At 43.2% G+C, this 16776-nt stretch overlaps 1 protein-coding gene across 4 annotated transcripts in view; it reads left to right on the top strand.

Annotated features, from left to right (window-relative positions):
• The window catches only part of NEO1 (neogenin 1), a 530841-nt gene that overhangs the window by 319751 nt on the left and 194314 nt on the right, over nucleotides 1-16776 (top strand). For all 4 annotated transcript variants that reach the window (XM_026648200.2, XM_026648198.2, XM_026648199.2 and 1 more), the window contains exon 5: nucleotides 6139-6275. In XM_026648200.2, coding sequence (XP_026503985.1) covers nucleotides 6139-6275 — 137 coding nt within the window. The remainder of the gene's footprint in view (nucleotides 1-6138; nucleotides 6276-16776) is intronic.

Raw genomic sequence — 16776 nt, 5'->3', positions numbered from 1 at the left:
GCTACAACTTAGAGCGGCCAACCAACAGGCGCTCTTAAGCCGCTATAATTTCAATTCCTGGACATCGATGGGGAAATTTAAAGAACTGGTCCCCCAAGAATCAAGGGAAGAGTTCGGGGCCTTAGTAGAGGAGGGTAAGAGGGTGGCACGTACCTCCTTACAGGCCTCCTTAGATATTGCAGACTCGGCCGCTAGAACTCTGGCCTCGGGTATAGCCATGCGGCGAATCTCTTGACTCCAGGTGTCAGGCTTGCCGCCAGAACTGCAGCAGACCCTGCAGGATCTACCCTTTGAGGGCTAGGGCCTGTTTTCCGAGAAGACGGACTCTCGGCTCCAGAACCTTAAGGACTCAAGGACAATGATGCGCTCCCTGTGGATGCATGTCCCAGGGCCTCAGCGCAGACCCTTCAGGCTCCAGCCTCAGAGGTTCTACCCTCCCCCGCCTCGTCCGAGACAGGACTTTGCCAGAAGGCGGGGTCGAGGTGGTAGGCGAAGGTCGACCGGCCCTCAACCGGCTCAAAACCAGGGACCGCCTAGGCCACCTTCAGGCCCTAGGCAGAACTTTTGAAGGTGCGGTCGAGGACGGCACCACAACCAGTACCCAGGATCCAACTCCCCCCTTTCGGGATCGCCTCTCCCGTTTCCACCGTGCTTGGTCCCTTATAACCTCGGACCGTTGGGTCCTTCGCACGGTGGAGAGGGGATACGCTCTCCAGTTTTCCTCGTCCCCCACCCCCCACTTCCCCTCCCCATCCCTCTTCAGGGACCCTTCTCACGAGCAACTCCTTACACAGGAGGTTTTTGGGCTCCTCTCTATGGGGGCCATAGAGGAGGTTCCACCAGAGTTAAGGGGCAGGGGGTTTTATTCCCGCTACTTCCAGATCCCCAAGTCAAAAGGGGGTCTACGGCCCATCTTAGACTTGTGCGGACTCAACAAATTCATAGTAAAGTTGAAGTTCCGCATGGTATCATTGGGGACCATTATCCCTTCCCTGGATCCTGGAGACTGGTTCGCCGCCCTCGACATGAAGGATGCATATTTCCATATAGCAATCTATCCGCCTCACAGGCGCTTCCTGCGATTTGTAGTAAACATGGTGCACTACCAATTTGCAGTCCTCCCCTTCGGCTTGTCCTCGGCTCCCAGAGTGTTCACAAAGTGTGTGGCGGTCGTCGCGGCATACCTTCGTCGACAAGGGGTACAGGTGTTCCCGTATTTGGACGACTGGCTGGTACGCGGCCGCACCAGAGACCAAGTTCAAGCTCACGTCCACATAGTGACACAAACTTTCCACGAGCTGGGCATTCTACTCAACAGAGAGAAGTCCACTCTAGTGCCAACCCAGAGGATAGAATTCATTGGAGCAATCCTAGACTCCAGACGTGCCCGAGCCATTCTGCCAGACAATCGCTTTCATACCATCACAAGCGTCATCCAAGGGCTCAGGACATTTCCGGTTACCACGATAAGGTCGTGCCTCGCCCTGTTGGGTCACATGGCCTCGTGTACTTACGTAACCAGGCATGCCAGACTGCGGCTTCGCCCACTTCAGACCTGGGTATCATCGGTGTACCGTCCACATCGGGACAACCTAAACATGGTGGTCACGGTTCCGAATTCGGTCCTGACCTCCCTCACCTGGTGGTTGGATCGCAGGGCGGTTTGCGCAGGAGTGCCGTTTCACGCCCCTCAACCCTCCCTGCATCTGGTCACGGACGCTTCATCTCTAGGATGGGGCGCTCACCTCGGGGAGCACCATACTCAGGGCTTGTGGACCGCACCCCAGCTAGCCCTACACATCAATGTTCGCGAGCTGATGGCGGTGCGCCTGGCTTGCCAGGCTTTTCTCAATCTCCTACACGGCCGTTGCGTGTTGGTTCTCACGGACAACACCACGGCCATGTTTTACATCAACAAGCAAGGCGGAGCCCACTCATCTCTCCTATGCCAAGAGGCCATTCGCCTGTGGGACTTCTGCATCGCCCACTCGATACATCTCACGGCATCGTTCCTTCCTGGAGTCCAGAATACGCTGGTGGACCGTCTCAGCAGGTCCTTCCAGACGCACGAGTGGTCAATTCGTCCGGACATCATCTATTCCGTCTTCCAGAGGTGGGGATTTCCCCAGGTCGACCTGTTTGCGTCTCGATCCAACAGGAAGTGTCAGGCATACTGCTCCCTACAAGGGCGAGCGCTGGGCTCTCTATCGGACGCGTTCCTCCTAACCTGGAAAGACCACCTGTTCTACACGTTCCCTCCATTTCCACTGGTCCACAGGGTACTGCTCAAGCTCCGCAGAGACCATGCACGGGTAATTCTAGTCGCTCCAGCTTGGCCGAGACAGCACTGGTACACCACACTGGTGGAGCTGTCGGTTCAAACACCGATCACGCTTCCCTTAGGTCCCAATCTCATCTCTCAGGACCACGGCCGGCTGTGTCACCCCGACCTGCAATCGCTCCACCTCACAGCGTGGATGCTCCATGGCTGAATCGGACAGAGCGGCAATGCTCGCAGCCCGTCCAGCAGATTCTGCTGGGAAGTAGAAAGCCCTCTACACGGACCACTTACTTAGCAAAGTGGAAACGTTTCTCCTGTTGGTGCGAGCAACGAGCTACGTCCCCCTTGCAGGCGCCTATTCCTCTCATACTTGAGTATCTCCTATACCTAAAACAGCAGGGCCTGGCGTTATCTTCAATCAGAGTTCACCTCGCCGCTATTTCAGCATTCCACCCAGGAGAACTCGCTTCCTCGATCTTCTCTAACCCGATGGTCGTTAGATTCCTCAAGGGCTTAGACCGGCTGTACCCGCAGCAACGCCAGCCCGTGCCAACATAGGACCTTAACCTGGTTCTTTCCAAGCTCACGGGGCCTCCGTTCGAACCATTGGCTACCTGTTCCCTCCTGTACCTATCCTGGAAGACAGCCTTCCTTGTAGCCATCACCTCAGCACGGCGCGTTTCTGAACTCAGAGCGCTTACGTCCGAGCCCCCATACACTGTGTTCCATAAGGACAAGGTGCAGCTTCGCCCCCACCCTGCCTTTCTTCCCAAGGTGGTTTCACCTTTCCACGTGAACCAGGATATATTTCTCCCGGTCTTCCATCCGAAACCACACGCTACTTGTCAAGACCAGCGTTTGCATTCTTTGGACGTACGCAGGGCCCTGGCCTTCTATATTGACCGTACAAGGCCATTTAGGAAGACGACACAACTCTTTGTTGCAGTGGCCGACCGGATGAAAGGCTCACCGGTCTCTTCACAGTGCCTCTCCTCCTGGATCACATCCTGTATTCGTGCTTGTTACGACCTGGCCGGTGTACCGACGCCACGCCTTACCGCTCATTCCACGAGGGCAAAGGCCTCCTCGACTGCCTTCCTGGCTCAAGTCCCGATCCAGGACATTTGTAGAGTTTGGTCATCGGTCCACACATTTGCTGCTCACTATGCGCTGGTGCAACAATCCAGAGACGATGCTGCTTTTGGGTCAGCGGTTCTGCACACATCAATGTCTCACTCCGACCCCGCCACCTAGGTGCGGCTTGGGAGTCACCTAATTGGAATCGATATGAGCAAGCACTCGAAGAAGAAAAGACGGTTACTCACCGTTGTAACTGTTGTTCTTCGAGATGTGTTGCTCATATCCATTCCAAACCCGCCCCCCTTCCCCACTGTCGGAGTAGCCGGCAAGAAGGAACTGAGGGGGCGCTGGGTCGGCTTGGGTATATATCCAGCGCCATGAAGGCGCCACTCCAGGGTGCTCCACAGCCGACCCACCGGGTGTTGCTAGGGTAGAAAATTCTCCGACGATTGTGCACGCGGCGCGCGCACACCTAATTGGAATGGATATGAGCAACACATCTCGAAGAACAACAGTTACAACGGTGAGTAACCGTCTTTTTTTCCTAATATCCAGCCTAGACCTCCCCCACTGCAACTTGAGACCATTGCTCCAGATGACACAAATCGGGGGCGGGGGGGCCGTGTTGCAAACACTTTGGAGGATAAAGCTAAAATTCAGAGGGATCTTCATAAATTGAAGAACTGGGCTATAGACAACAAAATGAAATTCAACAAAGATAAAAGTAAAATTAAATGCACAAATACAGAATGGTGGATAACTGTTCATCTTCAGCAATGTCCCTTCACATTCAGGTGGACTTTTGGAGGACCATGTTTTATTGCTGCAGACTATGCAACAACATAGACCCACTCCAAATCTTCTGTCCTTGATTTATTTTATTTTATTTTATTTGAGAGAGCGAGAGAGAGGACTTGCAGGTAACAGTTTCTGTTGTCTTCCTCTCAGCTAGTGTAGAACAAGCTAGCTGTGCTGTTCACTTGCACAAGCACCAAGGCAGTCACGATACTAGGACTCCCAGTATGGCCTTCCTGGAACATGGACTCTCAACCTAATTTCCTAAACTCTTTTTAAAAACCAAATAAAACCTTTTTAAGCTTTCTGAAGTGTTGTTTTCCCTTATATATCATCTTCATAATTACTTTTACCTCAGATTTTTTTGGGTTATCCAGCTGGAATCATTGTCCATAGAAGAGTCTTGTCTTCAAGTCTTCCTGGACATTGATTCTCAGTCTGGTTCCTAATTTGTATCCATACGGAACAATTCCTTTCACATAATTTGAAAGATGTTCTTTATTTTTTAATTTTTTAAACCAGCACATCCAACAGAAAAGTTGGTTCACAAATTGGAGTACAGACCTGTAAATTATCTGAATAGAGCAGTCTTGGGAAAAATTAAATGTCCTTCTGTTCTCTGTGTTGGACATAAGATAGAAGAAAGCTCCAAAGGCCTTTGTCTAATAACAAATTACCTTTGTAATCATGTTAGCATATCTCTTCCAATGATATAATCCTAATTTAAAATGTTTTAACAGAGGAAGCACGTAGGTTGAGTATTGTATTTTGTCCACTTGCCTTTTAATAAAATTATAAAGGAAAAAAGTGTAATTATACAGGCTAGAACGTACACAAAAGTATTTTTAGTTTTGGACTTTTGACTTGGTCAAACTCAGAAAGATCGGATTGCTCTAATTGATTACTAATTAATAACTATAGACCAGTGAACACAGATTTTACTATATTAATCTATGTCAAAGACTATTTTATCAGAAAAATATGGCTCTGCAGTTCCAGAAGCGGCAGCTGATATACTTCTATTTCCCATTGGGATGATTTGGAATTTATCCAGTCAACCAGGCTTTTGTTGTTTGTTTCTCAGTTTTACTTTTAGTAATGTATGTGTACTTGTATTGTGTACAGTTGTTTAAAATTAAATTTTGCAAAAACTGAGGAGTGTTGGAAGATTCTTCTAAATATAAGGAACAGCACACAAGAAAGCAGGATATAATGGGAGGGTACCTAAGGAGGGAGGCTAGAATTATTGTTCTTTGTTGGTTTTGTTCATGAAAAAGCACTCACATGGCTTACATAATAAAATCTGAAGATAGGTAATTTTTTCCAAAGAAGACAAAAGTCAGCCCTGAATGTTCATATGGGGGAGAGTTTGTAAGTTTAGTCTTCCCACTGTTTTAGATCTGTAAGTTTAGTTTTAGTGTAGGAAGCACTGGTAGAACAGGTTTTATTTTGGAGCTCTTGTATACAACTCAAATGGCTGCCTTCTTTACAAAAACGCAATTACACAGAGTATTTACAACCATTTATTTCTTATGTTGATGCTAAGCTTGACTTTTAATATACTTGAGTTAACCACTTTCCAGCTATGGCTGGAGTGGTTTTAGTGCTGGGAAAATCATCCTTTGAAGGCAGTGATTGAATACTTACATCTTTCATGAATTTTAATTACAGTATTTTAAAATAACTTGAATTGCATTTCACTCATAATATTTGAAGCTTGAAAGTGCAAAAAATGCATTAATATTGTGTGGGATGTATATTGTTGAATTTAAGCTTATATTTAAGTAACGAGTCTAGTTAAAAACACACCATCCCTCTATGTTAATATACCGTTAAAGAATCCAACCTCAGAAGTGATGTAATCAGCTATTTTTTCAGTGTATTTAGAAGTTTCATTTGGAGACCTTCCATATTTCTTTCTATCAGTACTCCATACAGATTAGTTTGTTTGCTATATTACCTATATGTCCTGTCTTGCACAGCTCTGAAAAATTTCTGTTACTGGCGGGAGGGAGCCTGGAGATCAGTGATGTCACAGAAGATGATGCTGGGACATATGCCTGCATTGTGGATAACGGGAATGAGACAATTGAAGCTCAAGCAGAACTTGCAGTTCAAGGTATGTAGAATGTTTAGTTTTGAGAAAGAACTGATCTCCACGTATGTGAATATATTATGGAGTTTGTTCTTCCATCTTCATTGACTTCAAAAGGGATTCAGTTTTTTCTTCTTTCTACAATAAAACCAAAACCAACAACCTCAGTTGGTTTCCTAGAAATGTCACATGATTATACTCATGCTGTTTTGTACTCTTTGTATTGTTCATGATTTCATAAACGCTCAAATGAGGAATTAAATTTTTATACATATGTATTAACCACATTGAAGACAGTTGCACACATCAGATGATTACGACAATATTAAATGTTTGGCACCATAAACTTTCCTAAAGGGAACAGTCTCTAGGTTATTAGGACTAAAAGTTGACCTACCTTTATAATTACCTTCTAGGTCTTACTTGACAAGGACACTGTCACAGGTATTTTTCATAATCCGTAAAGATGTTACTGTCTTAGAGTAACCCAATGGAAAAATATAAAACTGAAATCAATTTATTCACCTTATTTTCTCTTCTTTTGTGTGCGTACCATTTACATGTAAGGTTGCTCATGAATGCTATTTTTTTAATAGAAATAACATTGAGACATATATTTAAAGACACACTTTCAGTTATGTAAACTTTGCAAAGAAGTATACAAATAAGGTAAGTTCTCTAGAGGGCACAGAAAGTTAGGTGAAATGATGGCACCTCTTAATCCTTGCTATGTCTCCCAAGGGATCTCAGGTATGAATTTTTAATTGGAACTTTGTTCTACTACAATATATAGAAATGCCCCCAAATGCCTGATTGGTGCATATATACTGCATCTTGTCATAGAGCATGACTGATTTGTTTACAGTGGGTTGCACAGTAATGACGGCTGCTTTTATAAAAACAATTTAAAGAAAAAACCACAACATTGTTCTGCAGAGGTTGCATTTCATTATGTTTTAATGGTAGAATTAGCCATCTTATAATAGTAACTATGTCATAATATTAGAGCTTTTCATGTTTCATAATAAATGGAGAACAACAGTCCTGTTTTAAAGCCAATTCATTTCTATAGACAACATTTGTCTCTAATGGGATTACTTTTTATTAGTTTGTCCTCCTAAGAAAGGAAAGTGACTCTACAACAGAGTGTTTTGCTTTACAAACCAAACCAAAGCTAATTCTGCATAGTTGGAATCTGGACTAATTACTTTTTTCCCTTTAGGAAATCAATACATTTACAATTCATTTTACTGTTTGCAGGTGCTAAGAGTTTTGATCCCATTAATTAGTGCTGACATAATTAAGACTGGAAATAGACATAAATACACTTTAAATTGTCTAGAAGGAGAGAAATACCAAAGCTGAAACTTACCGTATATACTCATTCATTAGTCCGTTCGTTTATAAGCCGACCCCCCAAGATGGGAAATATCGTAAGAAAACAAAACCATGGGTCACAAATGAAATACTATAAATGTGTGATATTAGAAGAGAACTTAAGAGAGACAAGAACAGCACTGAGGGAGCTGATAAATACAGAGCAATTGGCAGAAAGATTAAGAAAGGAATGAAGGTGGCCAAGGAGATATGGATTGAAAAACAATGTTCTAAAATTGAAGAGTGTATCAATAACAAAAATAGCAAACGAGTCTTCCGGGTTGTAAAAGATCTAATGAAGGAAAGATGGACCAAAGCTAACGCAATTCAAGACACAGAAGGGAACAGTCTTACAGAAGAAAGGGACATCATCAGTAGGTGGACAAACTACTGCTCTGATCTATACAACCACCAGACAAATGGAGATCCTAGTGTCTTAGACAGCCCAGATTCAACAGAGGAGGATGACTTTCCAATACTCTGTGAAGAAGTGGAGACAGCTGTGAAATCACTCAAGAACGGAAAGGCTACAGGTATTGACAACATCTCAGCTGAATTGATGAAATTCAGAGGAGAAATAGTAATAGATGTACTCACCAAGAACTGCAGAAAGATCTGGCAGACCGGTGAGTGGCCCTCCATGTGGACACAGTCACTAATCATCTCTCTGCCAAAGAAAGGCAACCTGCAGTTGTGTCAAAATTACCGGACCATAAGCTTAATTATCCATCCCAGCAAAGTGATGTTGAAAGTCATATTGAACAAATTGAAGCCACAAGCAGAAAATATCATTGGTGAAGAACAGGCTGGCTTTCGTGCTGGAAGAAGTACCACAGAACAGATTTTCAACCTTCGTGTTCTATGTGAGAAGTACTTACAACACCAGCAGGACATCTACCACGTCTTTGTTGACTTCAAGAAGGCATTTGACGGAGTATGGCATGAAGCTCTCTGGGCAATCATGAAGAAGTACAATGTTGGTCATAAGCTTATTCTTACCATTAAACACCTGTATGCCAAGGCCAGCAGTGCAGTTCTCGTCAATAGCACAATAGGAGAGTGGTTTCGCACCACTGTTGGAATCCAGCAAGGCTGCCTTCTTTCGCCCACACTGTTCAACATCTACTTGGAGCATATGACTGATGCCCTAGAAGATCACATATGCACAGTCAGCATTGGAGGCAAACAATCTCAAATCTTTGGTTTCCTGATGACATTGATGGACTGACAGACAGCGAAGATGAACTTGCCAACCTTGTGAAAGGATTGGATGAAACCTCTACAAAACATGGCATGGAAATTAGTGCAGAGAAAACCAAGCTGATGACAAACAAACGTGATGGGATCAGCATATCACTGTCAGTGGACAAGAGCTGGAGACAGTGAAACAGTTCAAGTATTTGGGGTTAATCATCAATGATGAAGGATCCAAGGCAGAAATTCGGGCAAGAACTGCACAAACAACAGCAGCAGTGACAAAGCTAAAGCCAATTTGGAGGAATAAGAACATCTCCCTGGAATCCAAACTGAAACTGCTGCACGCATTGATCATCTCCATTTTTCTGTATGTGTGCGAGACAAGGACCCTTATGGCAGAACTTGAACGGAAAATACAGATAGTAGAGATGAGATACTTTCATAAAATCCTGGGCATTTCCTACTTCGACCACGTCACTAATGAAGAGGTCTGCAACATCATCACCCAATGTACTGGGTCATATGAAGACCTCCTGACGACCGTGAAGAAGCGTAAGCTGAAGTGTTACGGCCATGTAACAAGATCATCTGGCCTATCCAAGATCATCCTCCAAGGGACAGTACAGGGGAAGAGAAGAAGAGGTAGACAGAAGAAGAGATGGATTGACAACATAAAAGAGTGGACAGGAATGGATTTTGCGGAGACTCAAGCACTGACACACAATCATCAGGGGTGGAGACAATTGGTCGATTGCTCATCAATGATGGTGCCCCAACGACCAATGCGGTTATGGGAGTGATGATGATGAACTTCCTCTTGTGGGTGATACTGAATAATTTAGGAAAGTTGTGTGTTGTTTTTTTATAGGCTCTAAACCTCTGTCCCTTACATGTACTTCCCTCCATCTTAAGTCACTGTATGAGACTAATTGCATTTCTCTATTATTGTAATTTGGCAAAGAACTGTTGATTGGTTGGAGTGACTGTAATTTGATTATTGTATCATTATCCTCTAGAAAAATTCTCAGCTTTTCCCACCTAATGATCCTCTGATTCCAATCAACCCTCTTATGTCATTATTCTTCTTGGAGAATTAAATCAATAGAGATTCATACAAGAAATCGAGTTTTGGGTACTTAATTCCCTTGTGCTTCATCTGAACTTCCTTTCCTGGACAAACCAGTTTCTTTCTTAGTATGCTATTGTTATTTTGCTGTTTCTTTTATTATTGAAATATTTAACTACAGACTGTGCTAATTAAAACATGCTCTCAGTTTTTTCCATTAATATGTTATGCTGATAATTCACTGAGTTATTGTAGACCTGTACTTACCAGGTTTGGGTAAAAAGGCATTGTTTCACAATGTTAGGGCTATTGAAGGGGACGGCTCTTCTCAGAGACTCTTAACTGAGAGCTCCCCCAAAGTACAGTGGCAGTAGGTGCAGCCCCGTAGGAATTTTGAGGCAGTTGCTGGTAAGTTACCAAAACCAGTAGGTTGAACCTGTTAAATTGTGGATGTAAAATCAAGAGAATTATTAGAGCTATAAAATAATATTGCTTAATCAAGTCCTACTCATAACCATTCATTTGTTAAGCACTGATGATATCTTACACTGTAGAGGACACAAAATGAAGGCAGGCCTACCCTGAAAATCCTACACTTCTTTAAAAATACAGAAGATGGGATGCACTCAAAGTCTTGAAGGAAGAATGCTGAGGAGAGTTTTTCTTTAACATTTGGTTGGGTTAACATGTGGATATTGCAAAAGAAGTTAATCTTTTTTGGAGGGAATTGAAAAGCTGGGAAAGTGGTGGTTTGGGAAGTAGGGATCAGAAGAACATTCCACAAGTAGCAGGTGGTGTGGTTAAAGGCATGAGGACAGGAATGAGAGGAGTCAAAACTGTGCATTGATAGTTGAGTGGAGGGGATGGAGGGTGTGATAACAGACTAGATCATAGATATAGCCAGGAGTTAGGGCCATGAAGGCAAAATAATGAATTTTAAGCTTCAGGCAATGGATAGTAGGGAGCCAATAGACAGATTACAAAAGAAGCATGATTTGATCTGATAAGCGAGGAAGATAATTTCAGCATCTTCATTTTGCATATGCTCAAGGCAGGCAGTGTAGGCACTGGGATGCCAGAGAAGAAAGTTACAGTAATCGATTATGGCACTGACAACTGTTTGTCAGAGAACGTTCAAATTTTAAAAGTGTGTTTGTGGAAGAAGTAGCAAGCTGTTTATATGTCCTGGGTGTATGAGAAGAAAAGCAGGAGAGGTCATAGAGTTTTCAGTTAGGCTAGATTTGCAGTTTTGTCAGTATAGTTATGTAGGTCAGGGATGGCAAAAAACCATACCCCCTAGCCAATATAAGCATGCTGGCCAAAACCCCCCAGATATTTTAATAAAAGAGTGCTTTTGTTGGCATAGCTCTAATGTCATTCAGGAAAGTGGTGGTGAAATGCCATCAAAAAAAAATGTTGGCATCAGCTGCATCCGTAGTAGGGGTCTCTGCTTGTATATCTATATCAGCAAAGCATTTGTAGTGTAGACAAGACTTTAGTAACACTGTTTGTAACAGCTGCATTGGATGAAGTCTACCTCAATGCTATATTCTTTTAAATATTTATATGTTTCAAGATGGTAATACCTGGTCATTAAACAGTAAGGACCATATGTAATATTAACCAAAACAATGAATTTAACATCAATGGCATGTTTTAGGTGGAAATCTTTAAACAAGAGGAAATATCCAGTGCCACAAGGAAAAAAAATAAAACCTTAAGAGAAACTAGAAGATCATTCATCAGCAAATGCACACAGATTCATATACACATTTTAGGTTTCACACACACCCAAAGTCATGTTTATGCACAAATCCTTGATTCACACATGTCTTTGGCATTTTGTATGTGGCAGTGAGCATAAGAAGATTCCAGGAAAAGTAGAAATCTGAACTCTTCTTTAGCTACACAGCTGAGTCTTACAGTGGACTCCATTGAACTTTCTCTGTTCCCAGTGAAGAAGAATATAGTTCAGTGTTTGAAAGGATTTGGTACAAAGTCAAATTTCTGTTAGCTACATGGATGTTTGCCTTCTATGATGAGATAAGTGGCTCTGTGGATATGGGGAAAGCGGTGGATGTGATATATCTTGACTTTAGCAAAGCTTTTGATACGGTCTCCCACTGTATTCTTGCCAGCAAGTTAAAAAAAGTATGGATTGGATGAATGGACTATAAGGTGGATAGAAAGCTGGCTAGATTGTCTGGCTCAACGGGTAGTGATCAACGGCTCGATGTCTAGTTGGCAGCTAGTATCAAGCGGAGTGCCCCAGGGATCGGGCCTGGGGCTGGTTTTGTTCAACATCTTTATTAATGATCTGGATGATGGGATTAATTGCACCCTTAGCAAGTTCACAGATGACGCTAATCTGGGGGGAGAGGTAGATACGCTGGAGGGTAGAGAGAGAAGGTCCAGAGTGACCTAGACAAATTGGAGGATTGGGCCAAAAGAAATCTGATGAGGTTCAACAAGGAGAAGTGCACAGTCCTACACTTAGGAAGGAAGAATCCCATGCACCGCTACAGGCTGGGGACTGACTGGCTAAGCAGCAGTTCTGCAGAAAAGGACCTGGGGATTACAATGGATGAGAAGCTGGATATGAATCAGCAGTGTGCCTTCGTTGCCAAGAAGGCCAACGGCATATTGGGCTGTATTAGTAGGAACATTGCCAACAGAGCGAGGAAAGTGATTATTCCCCTCTATTCGACACTGGTGAGGCCACACCTGGAGTATTGAGTCCAGTTTTGGCCCCCCCACTACAGAAGGGTTGTGGACAAATTGGAGAGAGTCCAGCAGAGGGCAACAAAAATGATTGGGGGCTGGGGCACATGGATTACGAGGAGAGGCTGAGGGAACTGCAGATATTTAGTCTCCAGAAGAGAAGAGTGAGGGGGGATTTGATAGCAGTCTTCAACTATCTGAAGGGAGGTTCCATAGTGGATGGAGCTAGGCTGTTCTCTGTGGTGGCAGATGACAGAACAAGAAGCAATGGTCTCAAGTTGCAGTGTGGGAGGTCTAAGTTGGATATTAGGGAACACTATTTCACTAGGAGGATGGTGAAGCACTGGAATGGATTACCTAGGGAGGTGGTGGAATCTCCATCAGTAGTGGTTTTTAAGGCCTTGCTTGACAAAGCCTTGGCTGGGATGATTTAGTTGGTGTTGGTCCTGCTTTGAGCAGGGGATTGGACTAGATGACCTCCTGAGATCTCTTCCAACCCTAATATTCTATGATTCTATGTTGTTTTTTCCCTTTTCTGTCAACAGGAGGAGTGGTGCTATGTATCAGGTTTATTTTAGCAATATTATAGTAGGTTGTGGGTACTGGGAAAACTGTTTTGATCTCAACCAGCAAAGGAAAGAAGCTGTCAGATTTTCGCTAGGTAAAAGAGGTGGTGGTGGTGAAAGAAATGCTGGGGAAAGAAGTAGTAAATATATTTCAAATTCAGTCTGCTGACTTCTATTCAATTTATAAACTTACATCAGGAAGAGCCATGGTGGCAGTTAGATGCTGACAAGGTTACAAGTTCATTCTTCATCTGGGAATCATTTTAAATTTACTGCTGTATCTGGATCCCCTAGGATTTCTGCAAATACTGTGACGTGAGTTAGACTGCTGCTAGAGCTTCCTGTCGTCTGCCTTGGTACTTATCGTGTAGATAATGAGTTTAAAGGGAGTTTCCCCTTTCTATTGAAATATTTACTGCAGCTTATACTGAGCCACAAATAATAAAACAATTTTTCCATTTTCATTTCCCTAGAGTAAATTATAGAATTGATTAGCTTGCATTAGAAGTCCTTTCACTTAAACAATGAAATACTGTAGATTTCATATTTATGTGGCAAGAGTTAAGGTTGCTACTTTCACAGTATTGTCTTATTTTTCATATCTTTTCCCATAGATTTCTAGTGTTACAGGAATGAGCCTTTGAGTGTTCTAGGACAGCATTCAGTATCGATATTGTATATTAAATACCATACATTGAATGTCATACTGATATATTAAAATCAGAAAATCAGTTTAAAGGAAACATTTTATTTAAGGTGTCTCTTAAGGGTGATAGAGTTGAGATACTATGTGATAGTAATTAGATCACCTGCCATATTCTATCAGAATAAATAGTACAGAAAAATCAAGCAGTCTCAGGAAAGATATATTTCGGGGGAATTGGTGCGCTCTGAAAAGAGAAATATAGAATATTTTTAGTGTACCTTCCCCATACTTACAGTAATCAGTACCTCTAAGAAGAATGCTTTATACACCAGGAAATATCTACAGGAATACAGAGGAAAATCATATTTTTTCACTTTCTGTGCATTTTATGATCTGAATTACTAATCAATAAGATATATAAATAAGGGCAATATATTATCTAGCCAATATATGTATATATCAGGAATTGGCAACCTTTGGCACACGGCCCGCCAGGGTAAGCACCCTGGCGTGCCAGGCCGGTTCGTTTACCTGCCGCGTCCGCAGGTTGGGCCGATCGTAGCTCCCACTGGCCGCAGTTCACCGCTCCAGACCAATGGGGGCTGCGGGAAGCAGCGGCCAGCACAGCCTCGCCCTGCGCCGCTTCCTGCAGCGCCCGTTGGTCTGGGACGTTGGTCTGGGTCGTTGGTCTGGCCAGTGGGAGCCACAATCGGCCGCACCTGAGGACGCAGCAGGTAAACAAACCGGCCCTTGGCGGGCCGCGGGCCAAAGATTGCCGATCCCTGGTATATATTATATTGGAAATCACAACACTCAAATCAAGTTTGAAAAAGATCTCTACCATATTATTGCTATATTGCAGAAATGTGCTTGATTAGTAATCAGTTGTCCTGATGACTGAAACTTTTATTTTTTGTGTTGTGCCCAGACCTGATCACTCTACTGTCACACTCAAAACAATCTAACATGGAGAAACTGATAGTGCTCCCAGCGTTCCTACAACTAGTGGAGTTGAATGACAAAATGAAAGGAAATTTGTAGTGTTGACATATTCGTTAAAGCAGGTATTAGAGATCTTATTTTCTAAGAAATGCTCCATAAACTTCATAGCCAGTCAACTTTATTTTTAATTTAGCTAGTTTTTACTGGTGAAATAATAAGAGTGATCTCCATTGGGTAAAAATTTTAGGAGGTTAACTGTAGATGTAAATTTATTAACCAAACTATTATACAAGAACAAAACGGGTTCTTTGCCCCATCAAAGGCAGGGGGGTTCTAGTAGATTGGGCACTGGACTGGGACCTGGTTTGTGTTCTTGGCTCTCAAATGACTGACCTCTGTGACCTTGGGTGAGTAACTTCACTTCTCTGTGACCCCTGGCATCCAAAGTTATTGATTATACTGTTAAGATTGTACTTTTATTAATATTTATAGTATTTTTTCGTTTGAAATTATAGATTTAATTTCTACCATTTTTCTAAAGAAAAGGGACCTATGATCGACAAGATTTGACAAAATAGTTTGAAAAACAGTTTAGACATATAATATTGTTAGCTAGAAAAAGGGCTTGGAACAAACAGCTCTCCTAATAAGTAGAAACTTGACGTAGGAAGCAAGATGAATGGGAGGCTGTGACTCCTTCCCACGGCTCTGTTCCTGACGCCGATGAGACAGACCAGTGCTTGAAAAAGTCCCTTTAGCATGTCTCTTGACTCCATATTGTGTGTGTGTGTTTGTTTTTTAAGTCCTGTTAATGCTAATGTTGGGGAAAGTGGAAATTTTAAAATTTCCAACTAATTTTTGAGCTGCCTGTTTAATTTTTTGCTGTTTGTACTGAATGCCATATATGTAGAAGCTTCAAAACAATCTACTTGCTAGGAGTTGTATAAATGAACTATAATCACACCAGTCTCAGGTTTGCAGATACTTATTTAACTTTACAAGTGTGATACTTTTGAGGGTCATAAGGAAACATCAGAGTCCACTTTGAGCAGCCATATTTTCCCTCATTTAAGTATTCTTATAATACATTGGGCTGAATGCTAACACTAGCATACTTTATATTTCTGTTTTTCCTTCAGTAATTCAAAATGCTATTTTTGAGGTGTTTGAAGATACATACCATATTGAGAAATACATCCTTTCTAATCTTATTGTACCTAACACCGATGGATTCCCTTGTAGCCTCATCATTACTGGTCTCCTTTTGCTACAATGGCCTTATGTGCTGACCATGTGGCAGATGGTGTCTCCCATCCATTTCATTTCTTTGTCTTCCACAGCCAATTTTGTCAGGTGTCTATGACTTACAAGCTCATTTTGATTCATTTCTTTTCTAAGCTGGGCTTCATAGCATTCTCGTAAGAGTTAAGCAGTTAGATGATAAAACCAATCACTTAGGGTATGTCTACACTACGAGAGTAGTTCGATTTTACTTAAATCGAATATGTGGAATCGATACTACAAAGTCGAACGTGTGTATCCACACTAAGGGCAGTAATTCGACTTTGTGAGTCCACACTAACGGGGCAAGCGTCGACATTGGAAGCGGTGCACTGTGGGCAGCTATCCCACAGTTCCCGCAGTCCCCGCTGCCCATTGGAATTCTGGGTCGAGCCCCCAATGCCTGCTGGGGAAAAAAATGTGTCGAGGGTGGTTTTGGGTAACTGTCGTCATCCAACCGTCACTCCCGCCCTCCCTCCCTGAAAGCGCCGGCGGGCAATCATTTCATTTAGCGCGCTTTTCTGGTGAGTGACAGCGCGGACGCCACAGCACTGCGAGCATGGAGCCCGCTGCAACCATCGCTGCAGTTATGGCCGTTGTCAACACCTCGCACCTTATCGTCCACCTTTTCCAGAGGCAGATGCTGAGAAATCGGGCGAGGAGGTTACGGCATCGCGGTGAGGACATGAAGTCTGAGAGTGGCACAGACCTCTCGCAAAGCACGGGACC

This window comes from Terrapene carolina, unplaced genomic scaffold, assembly GCF_002925995.2.
Source record: "Terrapene carolina triunguis isolate 2854851 unplaced genomic scaffold, T_m_triunguis-2.0 Scaffold67, whole genome shotgun sequence".
NCBI classification, from domain to species: domain Eukaryota; kingdom Metazoa; phylum Chordata; order Testudines; family Emydidae; genus Terrapene; species Terrapene triunguis.
Note: the sequence above shows the minus strand (reverse complement) of the source record. Positions and strands in the feature narration are given on the sequence as shown.